The sequence below is a fragment of the Vipera ursinii genome (genome assembly GCF_947247035.1).
Source record: "Vipera ursinii genome assembly, chromosome: 1".
NCBI classification, from domain to species: Eukaryota; Metazoa; Chordata; class Lepidosauria; order Squamata; family Viperidae; genus Vipera; species Vipera ursinii.
The window spans coordinates 284,041,061-284,068,345 of record NC_139512.1 but is presented as its reverse complement, the minus strand read 5'-3'; the positions used below and the strand labels follow the sequence as shown (position 1 = coordinate 284,068,345).

General features: G+C 41.1%; 1 protein-coding gene across 2 annotated transcripts; it reads left to right on the top strand.

The window, feature by feature from the left end:
* Position 1: 1 nt before the first annotated feature.
* URB2 (URB2 ribosome biogenesis homolog) lies at positions 2–25,801 on the top strand. 2 transcript variants are annotated; one of them, XM_083361198.1, is made up of 10 exons: positions 2–91; positions 3,662–3,798; positions 5,960–6,136; positions 7,913–11,294; positions 13,780–13,940; positions 15,263–15,373; positions 17,520–17,753; positions 18,925–19,015; positions 20,389–20,528; positions 25,188–25,801. In XM_083361198.1, the coding sequence occupies exons 2-10, from the start codon at positions 3,673–3,675 to the stop codon at positions 25,383–25,385; spliced, it is 4,620 nt and encodes a 1,539-aa protein (XP_083217324.1). In that variant the 5' UTR covers positions 2–91; positions 3,662–3,672; the 3' UTR covers positions 25,386–25,801. The 2 variants fall into 2 exon arrangements, with proteins under 2 accessions (XP_083217324.1, XP_083217323.1); XM_083361197.1 differs by having other exon boundaries at positions 88–306.
* Positions 25,802–27,285: the final 1,484 nt, after the last annotated feature.

The following is a 27,285-nucleotide window of genomic DNA, read 5'->3' as shown; positions in this document are numbered from 1 at the left end:
AGGTTCCGGAAGGAGGAACACGTGCGTGGGGCATCTGGGAAGCTCGTGGGAAGAGGAGGTGTCCTCCCCTCGCAGCCGTCCCGGGCCGGAGGTAGCCTGCCCGCAGTCTCCGCGGTTGGATTACGGTCCTCCGCATCCTCTCGCAAACGTAACTTGACCCTAAGCAATAGGTGGACTGTGGAAGCGAAGCCAGTTCCTCTTTATTTTAGTGATCCTCCCGGCAAGGGACTCTGGAAGCTGTTATCGGGCGGAGCGGCAAGTTTTGGGAAGGCAGCTTGAAGAGACGGGTCTTTTGCAGACTGATTTGTAAGCAGCTCTCATTCGGTTTGCAAACTTGACATTTCAGATAAGCGACTCTGAGGAGGAAACCACGGGGAAGCCCTTTTATTGCTTGTGTTAAAAGGCAAACTTTCCTGGAAGTTATATAGTCTGCTCTGAAGTCACTGCTTCTTAATTTGGTTGGGGGTCAGTTGATGGCGAGGCATGGCCCCTTAGCAGGGCATATGCTAGATATAACAGAATAAGAGTTGGAAGGTCTTCTAGTCCAATCCCCTGCTCAAGCAGAAAGCCATATATACCATTGCAGACAAATGGTTGTTCACTCTTTTCTTTAACTGTAAGTCATGCAAAGTTAGGTTGGATTGAAATTATAGTTTAAAACATAGAAGGCACAAGTATGCCTGCTGATTGTATGTTTTCATGGGGCATTGTGTTGAAATCCTGATGTTAGCATTGGAACTGAATGATACTGAGGTGGGATTGTGGTTGCTGTATGAGAACTATTGGCAGGGTGTTTGAAGTGTTTCTTACATGAATTTGGAAATCAGAGACCATTTTGGTAGGTTGTTTCTACGGGGGTAGACACTATAGTAAATTATAATAAAAGTGTATAATAAGTAAGCAGTCAACAAATCAGCATGAAGAATCTGATTAGTTAATGTGCATATTCAAACTTAACAGTAAACAAAGGTTTGGCAATGATAGAGACGAGACACTTTATTGATTTGAACAGTTTTTATTGAAACAGTCATAACCCCATAATTGCATGGTGTGTGCAGGAAAATGAATGTAGCGCTTATCTTTACCTTAAAGAATCAGTACCTTTTTCTGGGTGCTGCAAACCCATTTTAGACGGTGCACTTGAAGTGCTGCTCAGCTTTGATATATATCTAATCTCTGTACACAGTCTCATTGAGGACACACCTTGCTGCTATAAGAACAGGAAAAGGTAGGAGAAGGCTGTCATAGAATGAAGTGGTAATCTTAACATGACTTGCTAGGCTTAGGTGCACTTGGTTAGCTAGTTCCAGTTTGCCCTTTTCACTCTCTGATGCTATTCTCTGAACCTATTTTCCAAAGTACCAGAAGGCAGATCAAGAAACAATAGATGGAAACCAAACTAGGAGAGAAGCAACCTAGAACTAAGGAGAAATTTCCTAACAGTGAAAACAATTAACCAGTGGAACAACTTGCCTTCAGAAGTTGAGAGTGCTTTATCACTGGAGGCTTTTAAGAAGAGTCTGGACAGCTACTTGTACCACTTTTAGAATATGGCAATATTCGAGGACCATCAGTCACCTAGGAAGGTGTCAAAAACTTGATGACCAAAAAAAAGGAAAAAAGTGATAAAGTACAGGTAGTCCTCAATTTACAGCAGTTGGCTTAGTGACTGTTACTGAAAAAAATGACTTATGACCATTTTTCACACTTATGACCATTGCAGCACCCCCCAGGGTCAAGTGATTTACATTCGGATGCTTGGCAACTGCTTCATATTTATGATGGTTTCAGTGTTTCAAGGTCATGTGATCCCCTTTTGCAAACTTCTGACAAGCAAAGTCAATGGGGAAACCGGACTCACTTCACAACTGTTAATAATTTAACAACTGCTTAACAAATGTGGCAAGAAAAGTCATAAAATGGGGCAAAACCCATTTAACAAATTTCTCACTTAGCAACATAAATTTTGGGCTCAATTGTGGTCATAAGTTGAGGACTATCTGTAGACCCACTTACCACACACTTCACGAGAAACTTGTGCCTGTTTCTCTGTCATTAATCTTTGCACTGTTCTCTCGCCTTCTCTTCCTCTGCTCGTCTCTAAGAAGCTTCTCTTCTTTGTATCTCTTTCTCTTCCTTTCCCACCAAAACCACCTCCTTTTATATCCTCTTCTTTCTTCCCCGCCTCCTCATTTTCTCTTCAGTGCATCTCCAGCTGACTCCTCTCCCCCGGGCTGCATTTTGCTCCTGGAAGCGTCAGTGAGCCAGAGCCCGCACAGATCCTGGGTGCTCAGCAGAGCCCCAGCAACAGAGCAGCTACAGCTGATTCTCCCACAGGCCTGTGCGGTGCTGCTGCTCCTTTAGCTCATCCCCCCCACTATACCCTGGACATGTATACATAACCCGAACTACACTGTTGCTTCTCTGTCATATAATATTTGGGTATGCATAATTTGGTATTTATTTTTGTCATTTTTATGTAGTGTATATTGGAGGTGGTGACCCTTTGACAGCTGTATGCAACGAAATTTCATTTTAGTGTATGCCGATTAGTGTACATTCTAAGTGACAATAAAGTTATTCTGTTCTGTTCTATTCTATTCTGTTCTGTTCTATTCCACTTTTTTTGTTACACTGCTTTTCAACCTGTTGTACGTGTACCACCTGCCAGGTGCCGAAATACCACCAGTGGTACGTGTACCACGGGTTGAAAAGCACTGGACTGGAAGACCTCCAAAGTCCCTTGCAACTCTATTAACCGTTGGGGATACAGCTTACTGCAGGGGTGGTGCCTTTACGATCTGTGAACTTCAGCTCCCAGAATGGCTGTCTCATGTGTCATAAAGGGGCCATAGCTGCCTACCCTTGGCTTACAGCTTGATTCTAATCAGGAAAGAGCAGATCCTTCAAAACATTGTTTATTCTGCTGAAATGCTTATGAAAGGAAATCTAGGCATCTCTTAACTTTAGATAATTTTTTCCTTCAGCGGATATTCTCTTTATTTCTTAAGCACCAGAAAGGGAATTTAAGGTCCCCCAGTGGTGTTAGAGTAACCCTTCAAAGTTGATTTGCATTTGTTTTTTATTTTATCCCAATATTACAATGGTGGATAGGCAGTATAAATGCAAACTTGTGAATGACTACAGATAGTCTTTGACTTACAACCATTCATTTAGTGATTGTTTAAAGTTACAACAGCTTCAAAAAAAGGAACTTATGACCATTTCTTGCACTTGTGTGACTTGTTGCAGCATTCTTGCGGTCACATGATCAAAATTTCCGTAATTTGCAACAGGATGTATTTACAAAGGATTGCAGCAACCCAGGGTCACGTGATTGCCATTTGCAACCTTCCCATCTGGCTTCTGACAATAAAGTCAATGGGGAAACCTGTGGCTAAAAGATTGTACAATTGGGTGTGGCTCACTTAACAACCACCTTGCTTAGGAATGGAAGTTCTGGTTCCAATTGTCATAAGTTGAGGACTACTTGTACCATCAATGAATTCTTAGGAGGTATGAGAATTGAATTATAGAACTTGCTTTTTTCAACTGGTACCAAATATATTGCAGACCGGAATAGATATGCAGCAGTTTTAACGAGCTGTCATGAAAATTTGGCTAGAAACATAATTAATATTCAGCTTTAAATAATTTTCAGGTGCTCCTTCCATGGCTGCAATTTACTCTGGCATTCATCTGAAGCTGAAAAGCTCAAAGACATCTTGGGAGGACAAAGTCAAGTTGGCCCGGTTTGCGTGGATTTCTCATCAATGTTTCCTTCCAAACAAAGAACAAGTAATGTATTTCATTATATGTTTTCCCTTAAAACAGGGGTCTTCAAACTTGGCCCTTTTATGACTTGTGGACTTCAACTCCCAGAATTCCTCAGCCAGCGCGTCATAAAAGGGCCAAGTTTCTGCCTTAAAAGATGTTCCATGCTGTTTTTATATTAGGAAGTCTTGAACCTGATTGGCACTCTTTCTTCAACCAAAAGGGAGCTTAGTTATTTAAAACTTTTTAATCACTTATTTTATCCAAGTTTAAGTGACAGTGGATGAGAATTAATTTGATACTCGAAGAAGCATTTGAATAGCTCAAATAAATGTCAAATTGTTTTGTTTTTCACGAGAGGGTGTTTTTATCACAACACACCATTCTTACTATATTTCTGTAATGTTAGAAATTGTGTTTGAAGGAAATGTAAATATACAGTACTGGATATTTTTGTAAACATCTCGTGCCATTCTTTCACCATTTTTAAAATTTACCTACCTTTAAGGCTACATTGTCTTTCTTAAAAAATATTTCTTTCCCTACACAAGAGTATATTTGGAAGACAACAATTTTGACCACATTTTAGGTGGATTTTTTTAAAGGAGAAAAGGGAGATTTCCTTGCCTTTTTGCAGCTGCTTCATGAAAAGACTTTGAGGACATGCAGAAGGTTGGAGAAAGAAAAGATCTGTAACTCAAGCAGAAACATACTCCTTACATTGGATTTCATCCATGAAATACCAACATACCATGCAGATATAGATCTTATTGCTTTATTTTAAAAATTTGTACATTGCCCTTTGAAACCAAACTAAAAAGTTATTAATTCTCCCATCTAGTCACAATTAAGGATTCCTAATATGGTAGCACCTCTGATATTACTGGGAACATGGGACATATCCCTGGGCACCCAAGACCAACATTGACTGAAACCAAAGACATGGATGCTATATAAGGACTGAATTTTGTTAAGTCTGTACATAGCAACTTACCTACAGTGAAGGGTCTGTTACTAGCAGAAAACCTTCTGTAATTTATGAGAATAATTCATTATTTTCCAGATTGAGGGCTGACGGAGGGAGGCGGCGGGGGAGGCTTGTGTCGCCCAGTCCCGGTGCAAGCCATGGGAGAATTGTTGGAGGAGGAGGAGGCAGCAGCTGCCGCCGGGCAGGTGATCTGTGGGTGAAGCACGAAGAAAGCCCCTCCTGCGGTGCACAGTAGCAGCAGAGCCTTTCGCCATCACTCCCCGCTGGCTCCGAAATGGCAGAGGGGGACCAGGCCTAAACCACCCATCCTCTGTAGCTTGGCAGTCCGGTTTGGGAGGGGAGAGAAAGGGAAGGTCGCCGAGCAAGGAATGGCCTGACGGGGGGGCTGAAGGAAGTGGGTGCGTGGGGCAGCTCCACCCCCTCCCCTGCCTGCCTGCCTGGCCTCGCGGCAGTGGTGCAACACATGCTTTCCTGCCCCATTGCAGCAGCGAGGTGGGACAGAGTGGGCGGGGTCCTAATGAGGGCTTATTTTGGGGGTAGGGCTTATATTAGGCCCACCCCCCCCAAAATCAGGGTAGGTCTTATTTATGGGGTGGGGCTTATTTTTGGGGAAACACGGTAGTTATATACTAGTAGGTCTTATCTATGTTTCTCTTTGTCATGTAAAATTAAATGTGTTGTTCTATTCCACTGAAGTTCCTAGTATTTCCATGCGTGTGAAAATGTAGCTTTAGTGTATTTTTGGAAGGGTCACATCACCCACATCCAATACATATAGAATCCAAATTTTAAGCGTAAATAATCTTTGATGGGAGTTTTGGAAATTGGGAGATCTCTCTGATTGTGAGGAAAAGAAAAGAACAAGAAAAGAAGAAGATCATGTGTGCCCAGATAAAGTCCTACAGGTACAGGCAGCTTTAGTTGCAAGCTATATAACAGATGTACAAGGTGGTGAAGACTGTTAATAAGGAAGTAGAATGAATCTCTATCTTTTGATATTGTCGTCTCTTTAATCACAATACTGGAAGCCTGACATTTATACATAAGTATTGAGTTGCCCTTCCATGTCCTGCATTAGTGAAACAGATTTGTTTATTTTTAGGAATCACATTATTTGCCTCAAACTGCTTTGTGTCCCCTATCCTATCTAAAACAATCATTGTTAATATGTATGTATGGGTATTTTGGTGGATACAGGTCTTACTTGATTGGGTGAGTCATAGCTTGGTTTCCTGCTACAATAAGAAACTTGAATTGCCAGATGAAATAATTGAGAAGCTTTGGATTTACCTGGATGGCATCATTCACAGCAAAAAGCTGCAGAATCTTTTCAACGATGGAAAAACGGTAACTCTGCGTTTTACAATTGCACAGGTATGTTTATAAAGAAATAAACTTTTACATAGATCCATCTTCCTTTGGAAATAATGCCCAGATTGCTTTGAGATCTTGCTGACTATCTGCTGAACCTTTTCTCTTTAATTCACAATTTCAGTTGCAATTTTTTTTGCAACTCTCCCATAATAATCTGATACTTTCTGGAAGCTATATTTCTTTATGAACAGCTTTTCTTAGTTTAGCTGTCTCCAATTGTGTCTTGGTTGCAACTCAAAGAATTCCAGCCAGGGAATTGTTTGCTGTTACAACACATCTGGAAGATGCCAGCTTGGGCAATACTATTGCAATCCAGCAGTCATTTATAAATATCTATAAGCAGGTATGTATGTTCAGCACATAAAAATATATTGGTACTTGCAGGAATATTGTGTGATACCAGTATGTTCACTAGTTAGACATTTTAACTTAGTATCACTGTTGTACATTGTAGCTATAAATAGGGGTGTTTTTTTAAAGAATTAATACATATCTTCTTGAGATAGAATTGTGAATGAGAATTTAGAACAATACATTATACTTTTAAATGTACATACTAAATGCCATATCTTCCCAGCCAAAGAATATTGATTGTTACACTTGACTATTTACATGTTATTCAAGAACAAAATCCCACTAATTGTTGTAAAGTTTTAACAGAGCACAATATTTTTAGCTTCCGGAGATAGATAAAAGATGTTTTGTTTTTTAGTGAGAAAATATGAGAGACTATGAGAAGCAAATGGAGGATTCAGCTGATGTGAAACAAGGCAACACAACTTTGATATCGTGTGTGTGTGTGTGTGTGTGTGTGTGTGTGTGTGTGTGTGTGTGTGTTAGAAAGGAAATGCTCCCAGACTGCCTAGGGCCAGGGTAGGCAACCTCGGCTCTTTTATGACTCATGGACTTCAACTCCCAGAATTCCTGAGCCAGCATGGCTGGCTCAGGAATTCTGGGAGTTGAAGTCCACGAGTCATAAAAGAGCCGAGGTTGCCTACCCCTGGCCTAGGGACTTTTAAGTTTTCAAGCGTATATTTTTACCTGAATGTCTGTGGAGATTTTCAGTCATCCAAGTCATGGTTGTCCCAAAGGAGGTTTTTCAAAAGGCAACAAAACTTCCTTTGTTTTTGCTTGAAGATGTTTTGCTTTTCATCCAAGAAGTTTCTTCAGTTTTCACTGAATGGTGGAGAATGAAAGGATTTATATTGGTTGCAGTCATCTTAGCCCTCTTTCTGGCAGTCATTGAGGCCACTTGGAGGTTTTTCTGTGTCCTCAGGGTCACCTATATTTTTACATCTGAGTTGCATTAAATATGCCTTCCTGGATTCTGGTGTGGTTCTTTGTTCGTAGGTGCCAACTATGTGGGGCTTGACAACAAGAAATGCTTCTTTTGAGTGAAATAAAACACACATTGCTTTAAAAATCAGATTGTGCTAGTATGATAAAAAAATTTTTTTTTACAAAGTCATTGCCTGATTTAACATTCACCTTTATAGAACCTTCCTTATCTATAATCCATTTGTAAATGATGTTTTGTCTGTCTGCTTTTGGATCCTCAGGATAAGGGTGAATTTCCATAATTACTGTCATTACAAAGAGCCAGAACAGACGGTAGTCCAATTTTTAAATGAGTAAAAAATGTAAAAGGAGGGAAATAAAATGGTTTATATCATGTGATTTATCAGATAATAATAAATATACAAGAAGAAACTTGAGTTTAATTTAGACACAGATCCTTGAACATAACTTCTGTTTTGTACCTTGTCTCATCTTTAGGTCATAAATGAAAATCTTTCTCTTGCTTACAATCAAAAAACACTGAAGAATGTCAAGGCAGTGCTAAGCTGTTGTAGCGGCATCCTTTCCAAACCTCCTCTTTCAATAGTTTATACTGCAAAATTTGAACTTCTGGTACATCTTCTGAGTAAGTTGACCTGGCTAACCTGTTGGCAGCTATCATCAGAAAATCCTGTATCCCTCCAGTTGTTTGATGTCCTTCAACTGAGCCTCAGGCAATATCTTCTAATCCAGCGGCAGCAAACCAATGCAAATCGCGTATTTGGACAAGTGATCCAACACCTGCTGCAGCCATGCCTGTTGCTTAGATACTTGCTAACAGTGAAAGTACGGGCTGATGCAGCTGATGATCGGATTCATCCACATCACAGCAAGGAAGTCCGAAATCATGTAGAGACTTTGCTCAAGGCTGGTATTTTCCAACAGGAGCTCTTGTCATCCTACAGAGGTGAGCTGTTGCCAGAGAAGGAATCTGTTGGCACGAAGAAAGGAGGCTTGAAAAATCTGCTTCTCCCAGCCAATTCGATCCAGACGTCTTTAAGAGACGCCGCCTTTTGCGAACCAGATCTTCATGGAAAAGTGGTAGCGCATTCAGCGCCTTTGCTTTTCAAGCTCTTTTTAGATACTTATAATAAGCCGGAAGACCATCTGGTTTGCTTTCACATGCTTACCAAGCTTTACGGCTGCTTACGGATTTCTTGCCTGCGAGGGAATCTTTGGGAGAACCAGCTTCCAACGTCAGAATGGAGCTGGGAGCTGCTTGCAGTGGAGCAGCTTCTCAATTTGGTGCTGAGCAATAATATTTATAATGTGGCTGCTGATCGGATTCGGCACAAGGCAGTCCAGTTTGATTTTTACCGTCAGTTAGCGCAGTTGCTGATGAATCATTCGCAGGCCACCATACCTGCCTGGTTTAGATGTCTCAAGGCCTTGATTTCATTAAATCACTTGATTGTGGATCCTGATTTGGATGACTTAGTGGCCTTAGCTTGGATTGATGCCGAGGTCTTTGAACCACGTGCAAAGAAAGCTCAGACAGCCCTTGTCAGCACGGTCTTCTCCACTTACACCAAATTGCGCCAGTTCCAAAATCTCTTCCAAGAAATTTTATCGGTCATCTTACGTCCTGCTGCAGAAGAGTCAAGACTCCCACTGTTGCCAGCCGGTATCAAGGCCAAGCTATGTGAGTGTCTTTTGGATCTGCCATCCAATCAGGTACTGGATATAGTAGCTCTCACGATGGAGAAATGTCAGACTTTGGTCATTCCTCACGTCAAGGGGGATTCCGACACGGCCTCAAAGCTTCTGTCCATAAGCACATTGCTCTTTTCTGTTCTCTTCCACATGAAGAGTTTAGACGATTCCACTCCATTGACTGTTGTGCATCGCACCCAGAACCTCCTGGAGGCAATGCGGGAGAATCTCATCCAAGTTTTATTTGACCTGCTGAGAAGTTCTGAGGCAGAAAAAACAGAACTTGAGCTTTGGACAGAGAAGATCAGTAATTCAGCTCTTCTTCTTGCTTGTGTCTGGGTAGAAAGTGATACTCTTTTTGTCTTAAACTGCAAGCAGTATACCTCTCCCTTGGTCCCCTTGCTTGATAATTCTTCTGAAGAAAACTGGGACTTCTCAACCGTATTTCCCGGTTTAGATGCAGAGTGTTGGGAGAAGATAGATAAGCTGGCAAAGTGTTCCTCCCCAACGAGCAGCTACTGCACTGAATGGCTGGTGCTTCAAAAAATGAAGAGGATGCTAATGCACACCACCAGTTGGACAGAGGCATTGCATCAGACATTGCAAAGTGCTGTGGCTTTCATTCTTCGGTCTGGAAGAGCTTCCCTGAACAGAGAAGAATTGGAACCCTGGGATGGTAGTGCAAGTAGTATAACTACTCTTACTTATCCAGTGGCACATTGGCACCTGGTAGTCTCAAATCTTCCTGTCCTGTTTCCCTACCTTTCTGAGAATGATACAGAGTATATTGCGCAGGTGCTGCTGAAAACACTCTTGGTTAAGCAAACCCAGGTAACCTTTGCTGATGAGGACGATTTCTTACTCACAATGGAGAACCTGTCTAAGGATTTATTGCACAGCTCTCTTCTTCCAGAACTGCAGATGCTGCAGTGTTTTTTCCTAAGCCAAATCATTCAGCGCTGTGCTAGTGTTCTCTCGTCTACATTTCCAAACATTCCCAATCAGCCTCTTCAGTTGCTGTGTGGAGGAGATACTCCGTGGTGTGAAGCTGCCCCTTCTGTTCATGCGGCCAGCGTAAGGTCTAGCAATGACTTTTCAGTCTCATGGGCAGCTATGGAGAAAGCTGCTCTCAGTATACTGTCGTTAGCGAAAGACGGATCTTACGCTACCTTGGAAGAAGAACATATCAAAGAGCTCTTGAGCATACTAGAGGTCATTTCAGCACTGCACGTAGACAGCTTCTTTCCTTTGGATTTCACACGATGCTTTCTTCTGTTGATTTCTTTGACAGTTAATACCAGAGCAAGCGTTTCTTGCAGCGAAGCCTTATCTTTAAAGTTTTTGGCAGCCTGCTTCCACCGTCTAGCATGCTTACAGGCCGGAAGACATGCAAACTCATCCTTCAAGGTTTTGTACGCTAGCGATGTTCTCGAAGTTCTCCTCACCTCTGCATTTGCGGTCTGCAAGACCTCTGGCAGAGCCTTGAAGACTGATGCTTGGGATGGATTTCTTCATGAGCTCCAAGTCTTTTTGGAACACTATCTTCAGGTCATCCTAGAAAGGAGGCAGAGTGTGAAACTGAACCTGGAAAAGTTCCTGTCGTTCATCACAAGTTGCCAACCATGTGATACAAGTTCTGGACAGTCTGACCATTGGAGCCCTAAAGCTGACCAGGTTCTTATAGTGGCATTAATTTCATTGTGTCACGTTCTGGCTACGTACCTGCAAGAACAACCGGATGGAAAACTACAGATTTCAGGAATGCTACCTGTTTTTCTTAAACAGGCCATGTTGCAAACAGGAACAACTGTCGAGTTCTGCCTTAGAAACCACAGAAAAGGCCAGCCTTTACCTTTGGCTTTTATACCGCACATTACTATTCTTCTCAAAGCGGATTCATCTTGTTTTCAATCTGTGGCTCCTGCAGCTGGTGAGAACGAACTACAAGACCCCATGAAGTCAAGCGAAAACCGGCAGCTTTTTCACAGGGAACTATATCAAAGCTTTTGTGTGCAAATATTGAGAGAACTTGAGTTGGCAGATGATAACCCCCAGTTCCTTCACTCTGCTTTGCAGTTTTTGTCTGCTTTCTGTTCCATGCCGGAACTGTATCCACCAGATGTAACTTCTATTGCAGTATTTAATTCGGTCAGAAAACTACTTGCAGGTAAGGAAGTACAATTCTTATTTCTTCACTCCTCTGCTAAATATTGAAGGGAGATGGTAGATTAGAAACAGTTCCAGAGAGCCAGTGTTGAGCAAGTTTCAAAATCAGCACCCAGGAATAATAAAGATTATGAAAGAGGTGACAGGTCAGAATTATTGTGGATAGCCAGCAATGGCAGATTAATGGCATCTCTAAACATGATTTGTCTATCATGGCTGTGACGTGACTCTAAAATGAAGGTGAAGATTTGTTCTCTGAGCTTGTGGGTTGGTTTCCAGATGTTTCGTTACCAGGCTAGGTAACATCTTCAGTAGAGATTAGGGGATGTCAGTGTCGGTCTTCTTCTATTTATAATCCTATCCTTTTTACCTTTATGTACTTCCTGGCCTGTTGGAGACACATTCAGTGGTACGAATTTACCATGGTGCATCATAGTGTATTTTTGGTGGGCTTTGGACAATCTGCCTGATTTTCTTGTGGTTCCTAGAATTTTTACAGCAGGGGTCCCTAACCTGTGGGCCACGGCAGGCCATGTGAAGGGATGGCACTCACCCCCACACACTCGCACTACCGCCACCCCGAGTGTCCCACCGCACTAGTGCTGTTTCGCCCCAGAGCGTCCCACTGGCGCTAGTGCCGCCTATAGCATCCCGCCGGTGTTAGTGCCACCCTGCCCCTGAGCTTCCCATCAGTGCTAGCGCTGCCCCAAGCATCCCACCGGTGCTAGTACCGTCCCGCCCATTTGCATGTGCGCACATAGCAGTTCCTGCCTCCCTTTCCAGGCCACCAAATCAAAAAGGTTGGAGACCTCTGTTTTAGGGGCTAATGTTTGGTTCCTTAAAGACATCCTAATCCCCTCTCTTTAGTACAAAAACTGGTTCTAAAAGGTTGAGCCCTGTCTGTTTTGTTGTTAACTGCGAAGTCGTGTCTGACCCATCGCGACCCCATGGACAATGTTCCTCCAGGCCTTCCTGTCCTCTACCATCTTCTAGAGTCCATTTAAGCTCATGCCTCCTGTTTCAGTGACTCCATCCAGCCACCTCATTCTCTGTCGTCCCCTTCTTCTCTTGCCCTCCACCTTTCCCAGCATTAGGCTCTTCTCCAGTGAGTCCTTCTCATTAGGTAGCCAAAGTATTTGAGTTTCAAGTTCAGGATCTGGCCTTCTAAAGAGCAGTCAGGGTTGATTTCCTCTAGGACTGACCGGTTTGATCGCCCGTCTGTTTAGGAACCATAATTGAGATGCTGGGAATATTTCTTGAAACACAAACTGAAGTCACCAAAAAGCGCCTACTTATAATCATACATTTTAGGTTTTAATTTCTTTGAAAAAATAGTTGATTGTTGCCAGTTGGATGACTGCAATAAGATTTCATTGGCTTCTCCATTTTTGCCTGATAGCAAACTGGGTTGGAGATGTTATTTAGTTAGATTTCTTTGCTGGGCATGAAGAATATTGCTTCTCATTTCCCCTTCTGTCCTCCTGTATCCCAAAACAGGCCATATTGGCTGGGAGAGAAGCAGAGAGTTGTGTGGAATACAGTATAATTACCTGATAATGGTAGCAGCTTGCCTAACTTAGAAGTTGGGGGGAACCAAGGGCTGTCTAGATGCAGCTTTTGGTAGTTCTACTATCATGGCCTATGATAAAGAATATTTAGCATGGTAGTTCTAGAGCAGGGGTGTCAAACTCAATTTCATTGAGGACCGCATCAGCATTGTGGTTGCCCTCAGGGGACCGGGTGGGTGTGGCCAGAGTGGGCGTGGCCTACTGGGTGGGTGTGGCTAGAGTGCGTATGGCCTACTGGGTGGGCATGGCCAGCTCTACATCGTTCGCATCAAGGGTGCCTATGGGGGCCTGGGCAGGAGTGGGACAGATCTGAGGGTCTCTGGCAGAAGGAGGGTCTCTGGGCCAGGGCCAAGGCAGTGGGGGCCGTTCCCTGACTGTTTCCAGGATGGCTTTGCGGGCCACATGAAACCACTTTGTGGGCCGGATCCGGCCCCCGGGCCTTGTGTTTGACATGTCTGTCCTAGAGTATTTGCAGAATTACATTTTTTAAAATTAATCTTGGAAAAGGAGCTTTCGTGGCATTGTGCTGTCTCCTGCCTTTTGTGACTATTCAACTGTGTGAAATTCTGCTAATACATTTTATAATTTACAAGAAGTTCTATTGATAGAAATAATTTGAGATTTTGGCAAGACGTACACATGACAGGTGAGGCTAGATTTTCCATCCTTCTCCTGCCTTCTGGATGCAGAAAAGGAGATATTGTTGTTGGTGTGTGAGGAATGCTGTTAAGTCTATTGCACTATAAAGAAAAAGAATGGGTTGGTTTGTCATTTCCATAATTGACAAATAAATGGGGGAAGTAAAGGGAAGTAAAGGGTAAAAACTAAGGGAAAGTTTTGCGCTATAATGGTTTGGCCTCTGTCAGCGGTTTGTGGGCCTTAAGAGTTTGGATGATGGTTTCTCTTGAACTATTGCAGGTCCTGAAGTCAAAGGCCAGTTAATTCAAGATCTAGATGTTCCCTTGACTGAACTGATTGCCCAGCTGGTGGAGAATGCTACCACTGATGACTTTTCTACCATGTTGAGGCTGCTGATTGAGGGACTCAATGTTTGCAATCTTTGGAAACAAAATCCTGAAGTAGGGACAATGTTATTCTTTTTTTTTTTAAAAAAATGTATTTGAATCCTTGGTGCTTAGCATTTGCCTTCATCCAGTTCCATACTTTTGAATTACTTTGTTTCTGAACAGGTTTTCTGTTTTGTATTTTTTACATACAGTAATTTTTACACGAAGAAGGTAAAAGTTAAAGGTTTCCCTGTCTAGTCATGTCCGACTCTAGTGGGTGGTGCTCATCTTTGTTTCTTGGCTGAGGGAGCCAGCATTGTCCGAAGACAATTTCCATGGTCACGTGACCAGCATGGCTATATGCCAGTGACGACAAACCTTTTAGAGACCAAGTGCCCCAAACCTGCCCCCCCCGTGTGCCCCCCCCCCTGCTCTGCCCAGCCCTCGCCTGCCCACAGGGCCACCCAACAGCGCCATGGCAGCCACACCCTCTTCCCACGCCCCACAGCATCAACTGTGTGTGACAGGGCGTGAGGGTGGAGTCTTGTCCTGGCTGCCATGTCCTTGGCTGCACAACTCTATGCGGGCCACGCTCGGGGATGACTCTCCGGGGGGGGGAGTTGCTGGTGAGGAGGGGGCCATGATGGGAGGCGGGGCTGGGATGATGGCGTGCATGCCCACAAAGAGGGCTCTGAGTGTCGCCTCTGGCACATGTGCCATAGGTTTGCCACCACTATTATATGCCAAAGGTGCACAGAATGCTGTTACCTTCCCACTGAAGTGGTACCTATTTATCTACTCGCATTTGCATGCTTTCAAACTGCTAGGTGGGCAGGAACTGGGCAGAAATGGGATTTCACCCTGTTGCTAGGCACTCAGATCTTGAACAGCTTCAGTTGACAAGCTGAGCCTCTGTAAGTGCTGAGCCATTGTGCCCTCTGCATGAGGAAGTTGGGATTAAACCCACAAACTTTCTGAGTGCAAAATGGGAACTCTGCCTCTAAATCTTAAACTATAGGTAGTTCCTGAGTTACATGAGGGTTATTTTTTTTAGGAATTTTTGTGTAAGCTAATTATCATGAATGACCAAAAATAATTGCACCATTCGGAAAAATATAATGTTACAGTCTTAATCAGTTGATTCAATGCTTAAGTAGTTGCTTATCTATCCAGTTGTCTTATGCATTGGCAAGCTTCAGAATTTTTTTAAAAAATATGATTAGCATACAGATATTTTAAGGGACTCACTTCTACACGTTTTTTGTATATTTAAATTTCATTTACTTTTATACAATCCTGGTTAACCTAATATTTTCTACATTGCAATTTGCTTGTATCTTTTATCTTTTTCTTATTTGCTTATTACCCTTATTTTCTTGGTATGTTTTGTACAGATAGTATTATCAGCTGTTACCTTACTGAAAGTACTACTCAACTGTCTTCTAAGTGGAGAGAAAGAGAAAGTTTTCTGGTTTTGTACTCCCCAGATAATGACTGCTTTAGCTGTAAGTACCTCTGCTGCTGGATTAGGCATATGCTACTGAATTTAGGTCACTGTTTATGTTTATGCATTGACACCCCCCCGCCCCCCAAAGACAGAGATATGAAAAAGAAGCATAGACCTTTCATATTGTAGTCTTAGTCTGAGGATCAAAAACTAAATAGTTCATATCAACACTATCTCAATGTTCCATGCTTTCTAAGTCTAGTTATTCCAAGAGCTTCCTGTATGCCCGAACTTCCTGGCTTCCTTGGCGCTGGAATAAAAGCCTGTGCTTCATTGCATGTAGGTCACTGACAATTTTCAAAATATACAGGTTAATGGCAAGCAGGCACTTCATGATATTTATTTATTTCTTTGTGCTGCCTTTATTATTTTTACAAATAACTCAAGGCACCGAACATATCCAACACACATCCTTCCTGCTATTTTGTGCACAACAACCCTGTGAGGTGGATTGGGCTAAGAGAGTTTGCCTGGCTCAAAGTCACCTAGCCGTCTTTCATGGCTAAGGCAAGACTAGAACTCATAGACTTCTGCTTTCGAGTCTGATGTTTTAACTACTAGACCAGGGGTCTTCAGACTTGGCCCTTTTATGACTTGTGGACTTCAACTCCCAGAATTCCTGAGACATTCCCATAGTAGGGTTAGTTAAAAGAAAAGGACATCATAAAATAAAACAACTAATGAAAAAAAATAGAAGCCTTCGTTTCTTGTCTTAACATTTTATTTTTAAAGTGAGATTGGGTTATTTGGGTTGTAGAGGACTATGCTATATTTATGTGTACAATTATATTTATTTCTCTGCTTTTTTTGCAAAATAACACAAAGGAGAATTAAATTACATAATTAAATGGCATCATTAAGTGATATGATAACATTTGGGTTGCTTCGTTTGAAGCCCATTCAACTAGTCAACCAAAAAAAAATTGGGGGAGGGGGGGAAACCTGATGCTTGTCCAGGTTTAAACAACAAAGCAAAACCCTCATCCAGTAACTCTATACTCAATATGCAGTTTTGAAGCAGCTGAACTGTACTCAAGAATAAATTGTATGCGGGTAAAAATTGATTTGGTTGAAGGCGAATGAGATGGTTAGATAGTATCATCGATGCAATGAACATGAATTTGGGCAAACTCTGGGAGACGATGGACAACAAGGGAGCCTGACATGCTATGGTCTATGACAGGGGTCTTCAAACTTGGCATCTTTAAGACTTAAACTCTTAAAGTTGCCAAGTTTGAAGACCCCTGGTCTATGAGGTTACGAAGAGTCAGATACAAGTTAGTGACTGAACGAATAACAGCAGAAAACCCAATTGTATAGAAGAGTTCTAAATTTCATTCCAATACATAGTCTTATGTCTTTGGTATAGGCCACAGCCAGAGACATCAAAAATACAACAACAACAACAACAACAACAACAACAACAACAACAACAACAATAATAATAATAATAATAATAATAATAATAATAATAATAAAAGTTGTAAGGGACCTTGGAGGTCATCTAGCCAGGCAGGAAACCCTATACCATTTCAGGCAAATGGCTGTCCAGTCTCTTCTTAAAAACTTCCAGTGTTGGAGCATTCACCACTTCTGGAGGTTTGTTTAGTGACCATTCAAAGTTACAATTGAAAAATGTGACTTATGACAGTTTTTCACAATTATGACCTTTGCAGCATCTCCATGATCAGGTGACAGCTGATTCACATTTATGACGGTTGCTGTGTCCCAAGGTCACATGATCACTTTTTGCAACCTCCTCACAAGCAAAGTCAATGGGGACGCCAGATTCACTCAGCAACCGGGTTACTAACTTATCAACTGCAGTGATTCACTTAACAACCGTGGCAAGAAAGGTCGTAAAATGGGGCAATACTCACTTAAGAGATGTCTCACTTGACGACAGAAGTTTTGGGCTCCATTGTGGTCGTACGTTGAGGACTACCTGAGTAGCAAATTTTCAGCGGCAGGGAAGGATGGTGGATAGGCAGGGATTTATTGGCGTTACTGCCTTTGTGGAAAACCATACTGGAAATGACATAGCAGTCGTGTGATTTGCAGAGGGGAGTTGTGAGGCTGGAGAAGCATGCCTCAACACATATAGTGTGTGTCCTACTGTTTGTTTTTCCTTCCTCCTAATGTAGATGCAAATCAAAGAGGCTTCTCAAGCTCCAGACTTGCTTCCTGTTCTTTCTGCGCCCATCCTGGAGGCAGCAGCTCTTCTTCTTAGACGGGGAGAAAGGATTCTCTCCAATCCACATCATGTCACTCTTGTTTTTAATATTCTTTTGACTGTCCCTCTTGACCAGAGGGCGTATAGCAGCATCTTTCTGGGAATCCACGAAGTGCTCTTCTCCATTTTGCAGTGTCATCCTAAGGTAAGGAGCGGGCTTAAAAATATGAAACACGATCTAGTGCAGGGGTCCTCAAACTTGGCCCTTTTATGACTTGTGGACTTCAACTCCCAGAATTCCTCAGCCAGCATGCCTGGCTGAGGAATTCTGGGAGTTGAAGTCCACAAGTCATAAAAGGGCCAAGTTTGAAGACCCCTGATCTAGTGCCTGGGGGATAAAGCCGTATACCTCCCCATTAGGCTTTCCTGTTATTGTTCACCTCCTGTTAAAGTGACCTCAAGTTTAGAAAAGTAATTTGAAAATGAAAGTTGGTGGCTTTTAGGATGGATAAAGTGTTGGTGAGTGGGGGGGAAATCAGTTTAATGGAAACTGTTGGATGGAGATTAAGACAAAAGCTGTTTTTATTCTGAACAGAGCCACTTTCTCTTTTAAATCCTGCTTTTCACATGCCCTGGGTTCCTGGCACATTTCAAAAGATCCAAAAGCAATCCTGGATCTGGAAGAAAAAAAAAAGATGATGTAGCCATGATCACCTAGCTCCCAAGGCATTTCCCTTCATCCTAAATACAATTGGTGTAAAAAAAACACTGCATTTGTTTGGTAATTTGACTTAGAAGGCCTTCCGTCTTCTTATTAATTAAGGAATTAGCTTAGAGTGAGTCGGAGCTATCTAAAGATATTGTATGCTTTTCATCCATTTCTACCAGCATTTCTTGTTGCCATCCTTCGGATGTTTCAAAATAGTTTGCCTTACCCAGAAGCTGACATAGCCCAACAAGAGAAGGCTCTTTGCATATCCTTTTCATATTTTCTACCATTCCATTTCTGCCTCCATCTTCTACCTGTCTCCTCTGCTTCCCAGTTCCTTGTCCCTGCTGCTTCACTCTTTAGAGTATTCTGGATTATCACCATTGCAATATTTTTTAAAAATGTCTTGGGATTTTATTCAATCTGACTACATCTTTCTCATGTATGTGGATGCTGCCATTGTGGCTGCAGGTTGGTAGGATCCCGCCCTGATGTTTGATACAGATGACAGATGATTATGGATTATTGTTACATAAGTAAAAGACTATTCCATCTGCATTCTCAAAAGCCAGACGTAGCTTTGAACCCTGCCTTCAGTCTCTCTTATTTACTTGGAGTGTGGATTTTTGAATCTCTGCATTTTAATGTCAATGTACTTATTATGCAGGTGATGCTGAAAGCAGCTCCATCTTTTTTGAACAGTTTTCATCGATTGGTTATTTCCGTGATGCATGAAGGGAGGCAAAAAGGAGACAAAGGTTTGACATATATTATCTTATATTCCATTTTCATCTTGTTCTGCACTCATGTCCTTTCCTGACTGTAAAATTATGTTGCATGTCTGGAAGAGTCTTACCTAGCCACATTTGAGGTATATAGTTGTTCTGCGTGTAAGTCTTCCTGGGTTTGAATTGAGTTCATCAGTTATTAACCATGTATTATTGGAACCTATGGCTGTGATCCTAACTCCCACCCTTAGAAATAAAGCCCATTCAATTATTCTGAGTGAAAATCCAAATGACTGTATCAAAACCTATCTACCGGTAGATCATGTGTTGCTTTCCTGCATTGCTACACATTAGGGAAAGATAAAAGCTGTAGGCACTATTTGGATGCCAATTACTGCACACGTCATTTTCCCCGAACAGAATAAGCATATACATAACAGTAAAAGTGATTTTTTTTCTAAGTATTTCTTATGAGTACTTATGTTTTAATTTTTGCTATGTAAGGCTTATAGAAATCTAGGGGCAATTAAAATATTTCCATATTGAATTACTACTTGTTATTATATCCTCTGAGTTTCAGACCTGAGTCCTACTGGTATTGTATTGGCATCACGAATGTAAGAGGATAAATTCAGCAACAAGAAAAAAAAATACAGTGGATCTAATTATACATATACTACCCTCAAAAGTATACACTCTTCTTTCTCATATTAGCATGCCAGGGAAGTTATTAAGTGTTACTTCAGGCTATAACTGGCCCGGAACTATGAGGAGCTACTTATAGAAAGCTTTCATATAACCATTAATATACAGGTAAGTCCTCGACTTACGACCACAGTTGAGCCCAAAATTTCTGTTGCTAAGTGAGACAATTGTTAAGTGAATTTTGCTCCATTTTATGACTTCTTGTCACAGTTGTTAAGTGAATCACAGCAGCTATTAACTTAGTAACAGGGCTGTCAAGTGAATCTGGCTTCCCCATTGACTTTGCTTGTCAGAAGGTCACAAAAGGTGATCACGTGACCCTGAGTCAGTTGCCAAGCGTCTGAATTTTGATCACATGATCATGGGGAAGCTGCAACGGTCGTTAAATGTGAAAAACTGTCCTAAGTCACTTTTTTCAATGCTATTGTAATTTCAAACGGTCACTGAATGAACTGTTGTAAGTCGAGGACTACCTGTATTCACTCCTATGATTTGCTGAGGGATGGGTGAAACATAATTACCTCTCATCCGTCTGTATAATGCAAGGGTAGGCAACCTCGGCTCTTTTATGACTCATGGACTTCAACTCCCAGAATTCCTGAGTCAGCTATGCTGAGTTGAAGTCTATGAGTCATAAAAGAGCTGAGGTTGCCAGGTATAATGCAATAAGTAAATCTCAATACATTTTGTTTTTCAAGGGTCTGTGGATGAACTTGAAGCTATATTGAAATGCGCTCAGTTGGTGGAGCGGATGTATAGTTATATTGCGGCAAAAACAGAAGACTTCACTTTGCTGTCAGCCTTCATTGTGGCCCAATATGTGACAGATCTGCAGAAGGTAATGACCCCTCTATTCAGCCAAAAGACAAAATAGTTCTTAGTTTTAAGAAATGAGAAGTGAGGAATACATTGACACTGATGCATGGGAAAAAACATGTGACACGTTTCTTTATTGAGTCTCATGTCACAAGATGGCCTGTCCAAATCCAAGTCTTCTAGCAGTGTTGGACTATAGCTTTCATCATCCTCAACTGGTAAGTCTGTTGGAGGGGTCATGATCTGGGTCATGGGCCTTCAAACTTGGCCCTTTTATGACTTGTGGACTTCAACTCCCAGAATTCCTCAGCCAGCATGCCTGGCTGAGGAATTCTGGAAGTTGAAGTCCACAAGTCATAAAAGGGCCAAGTTTGAAGACCCCTGATGTGGGTGGTTATATTAGTGACGATAATGTATCTGTAGTGTATTAGGTTTAGAGAAGTTGTATTTTAGCATATCGAAAGACAGTTTTAAAAATGATTAGGATATCTGAGTCTATGGTACTTCCAAGATACTTATAGTGGAGCAGAGCAGCTTAAATACACTCATCCCCACTTCTTTACTAAAATCAGTAGGATTTGTTTTTCATAAAGTGCACCTAAAGTCAAAATGCAGGATATGTGCAATAGGCACTTGTCTTGGACACCTTCATAATTCTAAAATCTATTTCTTTGAGAAAGGAAATTCTCTCTTTGCAAAGCTTCTGATTGCTCCACCCTATTTATTTTTATGTTGGGCAATAATTTCCTTATCCTTCTCACCTGGTGAGAAGCAAAATAGCTTTCATTTGCTCACTAGATTCCTCCTGATTGGCCCTATGGTAATCGAAATTCTCAGTCATTCTTTTCAATGAGTGGCAAATGCTTCTTTCGATGAGAAATTAATCACTGCAAGTGACTCTGGTTTTTAACATAGTTCGTACTGCATTGTTCAGGCTTTTTTCTTCAGCTGGCATTTCGGAAAATGACTCAGTTGAGCTAACGTAGGCAAAGCATTAGTTTGGCCAGAGGGAATGTGCTTCAGATCAGCATGCTTCCTTTTGTCGTGTACTCTGACTCATTCCCATATTTTCTCACTCTGCAGTTGCCCCAGTTTTTCACGATGTCTTTATTGGAAAACCACGTTGAAGAAGGGGATTCAGTATAATGTCTCCTTGATTAGGGGCAAACGTCTAACACTCATGCACTGAGGCAAATTATTTATTTTTTTCTCGAATTTATTTGCCTAGATGGCTTACAACAAAATTAAATTGTTCTCAAAATTAGTTTGTTCTCATATTGTTGTATACTGCAGCATGATAGAGCAATATGAGAATGAAAGCTGGATGGGTGGGGATCCCCAGACCAATTGGCAGAGCCAGGTCTTCCAAGTTTTTACGGAAGAATAGGAGGGTGAAGGTAGATCTCATGTTGGAGGATAGGATGTTCCAAGGTGCAAGTGCTACAGTAGAGAAGGCTCTTCTGGATCCCGCTAGTTGGAGTTCTTTGACTGATGGGATCCGTAATAGGTCCTCTCTGCTGGCTTGAGTGGGGTGGGCTTGTCCTATAGGGATGAATTGGTTCATCAGGCAGCCTGGAGCAAATATAAAAGAAATATATGAAATACGTTTTATAAAAGATCTAAAACATATGTAAGATATAAAATATTAATATTAATATAAATATATAAATATAAAAGAACTGGAAAATAGGTGAGATTTTTCTGCATAAACACTAGTTGAAGAATCAAGCGTGCAAGAGTTGGCTCTTTGCACTTCTTTTAGAGGCCTTGTACTCTAAATCTGTCTTTTTCCTCAGCATTACTTCTACTTCCCTTTTATTGTTGTAATGCTTATATAAAGCAGGCAAACCAATGCACTCAGACCATTCTAGATCCCATCCCTAACCCCCCCCCCCAGTCTGTGGACCGGGACCAGTCCATGGCATGCCAGAGATTAGGCCAGGCAAACAAGAAAAGCTCTATCCGTGGGATGCAGGCAGCACGCAAAACCATCTCCCCCCCTCCCCCCAGTCCATGGAAAAACCTCTCTGCATAGAACCAGTTCCTGGTGCCCAAAAGGTTGGGGTGGGGTCGCTATTCTAGATAAAGAAATTAAATGCTTTCTACCTTACCTGCATTATCAATGAGACTTTAGTAGTAAAACAGTAGTTCATGCAAAATTTTAGTTTACTTTTTTTAAAAGCTTTTAAAAAAACTCTAGGTAAACCCATTTGAGTTTTCCTGCAGGCAGCTTGAAGACTCTTAACAGCAGGATTCTTTCACAACAATATGCTGGCTTTAAAGCTGGTTTTATCTTAACATGGATGATACCACTTTGTTAAAAATTGGGAGAAAAATGGACCATTTTCACAGTATGAATGGGTTCAAACCCAGCTACCTCAGATGATATGCTGACATTCTTCTTTTTCTCCACTGTGCTGTCATAGCAATTAGAAATTTAATTCATCAGAAAAACATTTTATTACTTGCCTGAAGAAGAGAAGAAAAAGCGTTAATGCAAATGACAACCACTTAGTATGGCATGTCTGGCAGCATGAGACTAATCTGGGGTTTGGGCACATGGAGGGAGGGAATACTTTTGGTGGTAAAAATAGCGAGATTGCCTCTTGAGAAAGCCACAGCAGGAAAATGTTGCCAGAGCTGGCATTTTACTCAGATGGCGCCTCCGGTTCTGAAATTCAAAAGGAATAGCCAGGAGTCACGTAGAGCAGGTTTGATTCCCAGAGTTGTCTTTAGCTTTGGTGATGTTACCGTTAGAAATTTTTGGACTGCATCAGAAAATTTTGGATTACAAAGAAATATATATTTCTCAGTTGAGCAGATAAAGATAAAAGGGGGTGAGTATTACTTATACTGGAAAGAGTGTTTTTTTAAAAAAAGCCTGATTGAATTTGGTAGACTTAAGGATTCTTTCCCAGATAATTGCTAACCATGAGTGCAACTACAGTTTTGGGAATATTTTTCCCCAGTCCAAAATTAATCCAACAAAATGTAATGGACCCAATATAACCATCTGGAAGGAGTCCTTCGGTAGACAAATGAGGAGCCAACTGAATAGCTTGATTTCAAGCTAGACATCTGGGAATGGATAACGAGATTTTGCTCATAAATGATACATTGCAGATTCCTCCTCTTCTCCCTAAACTTTCAGGAATCCCCTAAGGAGAATTAACAGCTGAGGGGGCAGAGTGCTTGGTAAATTCTTGATGATTTGAGTAGAGTGATGAGGGCTTTTGTCTTTCCTGTGTGAGAAACCCAGCAATTAATGGTTGCTTTCAAAGTTACATTTATATAAACATCCCCCCCCAATAAATAAATAAATAAATAAAAATTGAGGTCGGTTCTGGAAGTAATCAATTCCTGGACGGAGTGTATACTTGGGTGCATCATTGCTCAATAGTCTGCAAATCTTTGTAAACCAATCCTGAATGGTGCAAAACTACGCTTTTGAAAGAGCATGGCCGTGTTCTTATTTAATGTATGTTACTCAGTGTTACATTAAGTAATCCATATAACATTAACCCATGCCCGCATATGAAACAAATGGTAGGTTTTAATATCCTGATTGTTGTCTTTTTTAATAAAAATTTTGCTTAACTTAAAACTTGTTTGAGTTTTGAATGTAGTATTGTAATTGACTCAATGCAGACTGACTTGCTCATGAGAGTCCATGGTAGTAGGAATGTGTCCACCTTTGCCAAAATTTCTCAGTTGTGGGATCTGACATCATCCAGGGGTCAACTACTAGATCCTGATCTACTTCCTGTCTATCTGTAATATATCTAGGGTACATTTTATCCTCAATCACCGAACCATTTGATTATTGTACAGGTAGTCCTCTAATTATGATCACAACTGAGCCAACATTTATTTTGCTAAGTGAGACATTTAAGTGAATTTTGCCCGATTTTATGATCTTTCTTGCTACAGTTGTTAAGTGAATCACTGCAGTTGTTAAGTTAGTAACAAAGTTGTTAAATGAATTTGGCTTCCCCATTTGCTTATGAGAAGTCACAAATGACCTCGGCACACCGAAACTGTCATAAATATGAGTCAGTTGTCAAGCATCTGAAATTTGATCATGAGGCCATGGGCATCTGCAACAGTCATAAGTGTAAAAAATGGTCATAAGTCACTTTTTCAGTGCCATTGTAACTTAACTGTTGTTCAGTCGAGAACTACCTTTGTATGCCTGTAGATGTTTTACTGTTGCTTTATCTCTTCTATTACATTTTTTTTTACTGTTTGTACTTTTGATGTGGACATTTCTGTCATTCTCTCTGGTATAAACTGATAAAATTGGAAGAAAAATTGCTGTCATATCTGAGTGTGTCAGTCTTCTCAAAGGAGAACAAATACATCCAGGCATTCCTATGGCGATATTTATTTTTGTTATGCATTTTTGGCTGCTAAATAATGAAGTTGTTCACAGAGGAATAAAAATACATTTTTAAAAAACTGACAATAAAAATAGGCTACCGTTTGGCAAAGAAACCACACAGATCTTTTCCTCTTCTAATTATGTTTTAAGGTTGGCGTCTTTATACCTCCACAGTCTTTGTCTTAATGCAAGTGGGATAATAAATGAATGATTCTCTTCAGTGCTTTCCCTAATGAGAGTGTATGTGTGCCATTAATCACTGGTAACAAGCATTAATAAACCCATTTATATTCCCTCTAGGTGACTTTGCATCCAGCTGTAAAGAAACATCTAACAGAAGGGATCTATCATATCATAGATCGCTGCAAGGAACGGGACATCAAATTCTTAACTATCTCTCTACCAGCAGGTGTGAGAGAAGTTTTCAAGGAACTCTATCGTGATTATACTCATTATTACAAAGCTTTAAAGCAAGGGGATGAAAAGTACAAAGCATGAACTAATTAGTCTTTTGAGATCTGGGTGAAGAGTCTCCATCTGGACGGGATAAAACCTGCTTTTCTTCGGTGTTAAAGTCATTTGATTTGGAATGAGAAAACCATGTGCCTGGAAGCAAGGCTGTACGGCACATTTCCTCCGCATTGGTGATTTGAGTAAACCTCTGCCTTTCCAGGGATACAAGGAGACATTTCTGAAAGAAATTGTATTAAATACTTGTACACAGCAAGGACTGTAGAGAAAAACATACGTATTAATGGCCCAGAATTTTGAGCTATGAACGAACTTCATTTTTCCCCCTTTTTGCAGTAAGGGATAATGGGTTCCAAACTTCCCTTTTGTCAGGATAGTTTGGCTGAACACGTTTGTCTTATACCTGTAAAATATTGATAACCATTAAATTTAACTAGCCTTTTAAAAAAAAAGATGGAGCTCTCTCTCTTCTATATCCTTAAACTAGATTTTACCTAACCTGATCCTTCCAGATGCATTATTAGGCTAGAAATCACATCATTTCTTACCTGCACAACAAAGAGGTAGCTGGAAAGGAGGAGGCTTTTGAAGGAAACTAGTACATATTTAAAAGGGACGCGGTGGCTCAGTGGGTTAGGATGCTGAGCTTCTCGATCAGAAGGTCGGCAGTTTGGCGGGTCGAATCCCGAGTGCCGCGTAACAGACTGAGCGCCTGTTACTCGTCCCAGCTTCTGCCAACCTAGCAGTTCGAAAGCACGTAAAAATGCAAGTAGAAAAATACTTCTTTCAGGGCAGGAAACTTAAAATTTCCTCACTTTTAACCTTTATATTGTTTATTAAGGAATGCTTATTTATAGAACTAGAACTAAGGAGAAACTTCCTGACAGAACAATTAATCAGTGGAACCACCTGCCTCCAGAAGCTGTGAATGCTCCAACATTGGAAGTCTTTAAGAAGAAATTGCACAGCCAGTTGTCTGAAATGGTATAGGGTTTCCTGCCTGGGTAGAAGGTTGGACTTGATGACCTCCAAGGTCCCTTCCAACTTCTTCTTCTTCTTCTTATTATTATTATTATTATTGTTGTTGTTGTTATTGTTATTGTTATTATGTTGTTGTTGTTGTTGTTTATTATTATTATTATTATTATTATTATTATTATTATTATTATTATTATTATTATTATTATTAACATTACTAGTTTTCTGATGAAGAGAGTCCACTATGCCATCCTGGAATTTTCCAATCGCTAACTTGGCCTGACATTACTAGTTAAGTCTCCCTCTTCTAAAAAGTCTACATGGGTATCTCAATTTGAAACTATATTTTGTGATGATAAAGCTCAGAAAAACCCTTCCTTCCTTCCTTCCTTCCTTCCTTCCTTCCTTCCTTCCTTCCTTCCTTCCTTCCTTCCTTCCTTCCTTCCTTCTTTCCCTTCCTCCCTCCCTCCCTCCTGGACTCCGATATTGAATAGAATAGAATAGAGCTGGAAGGGAACTTGAGCAGGAGAACCTATACAATCTCAGACAGGTGATTGTCCAGCCTCTTCTTAAAAACCTCCAGTGATGGAGCACCCACAACTTCTGACAGCAAGCTGTTCCACTGGTTAATTGTCCTCACTGTCAGGAAGTTTCTCCTTAATTCCAGGTTGCTTCTCTCTTTGATCAGTTTCCAACCATTGTTTTTCATCCTTCCCTCTGGTGCTTTGGAGAATAACATGACCTCCTCTTCTTTGTGGCATCCCCTCAAATGCTGGAATACTGCTATCATGTCTCCCCTATTTTTTCTTTTCTTTAGACTAGCCAAACCCAAGTCCTACAGCCGTTCTTTGTATGTTTTAGTCTCCAGGCCTTGGATCATCTTAGTTGCTCTTGGACTATTCAAGATAACTCCTCTTATCTAACCATTGAAAAAACCTGAGAATGAGGT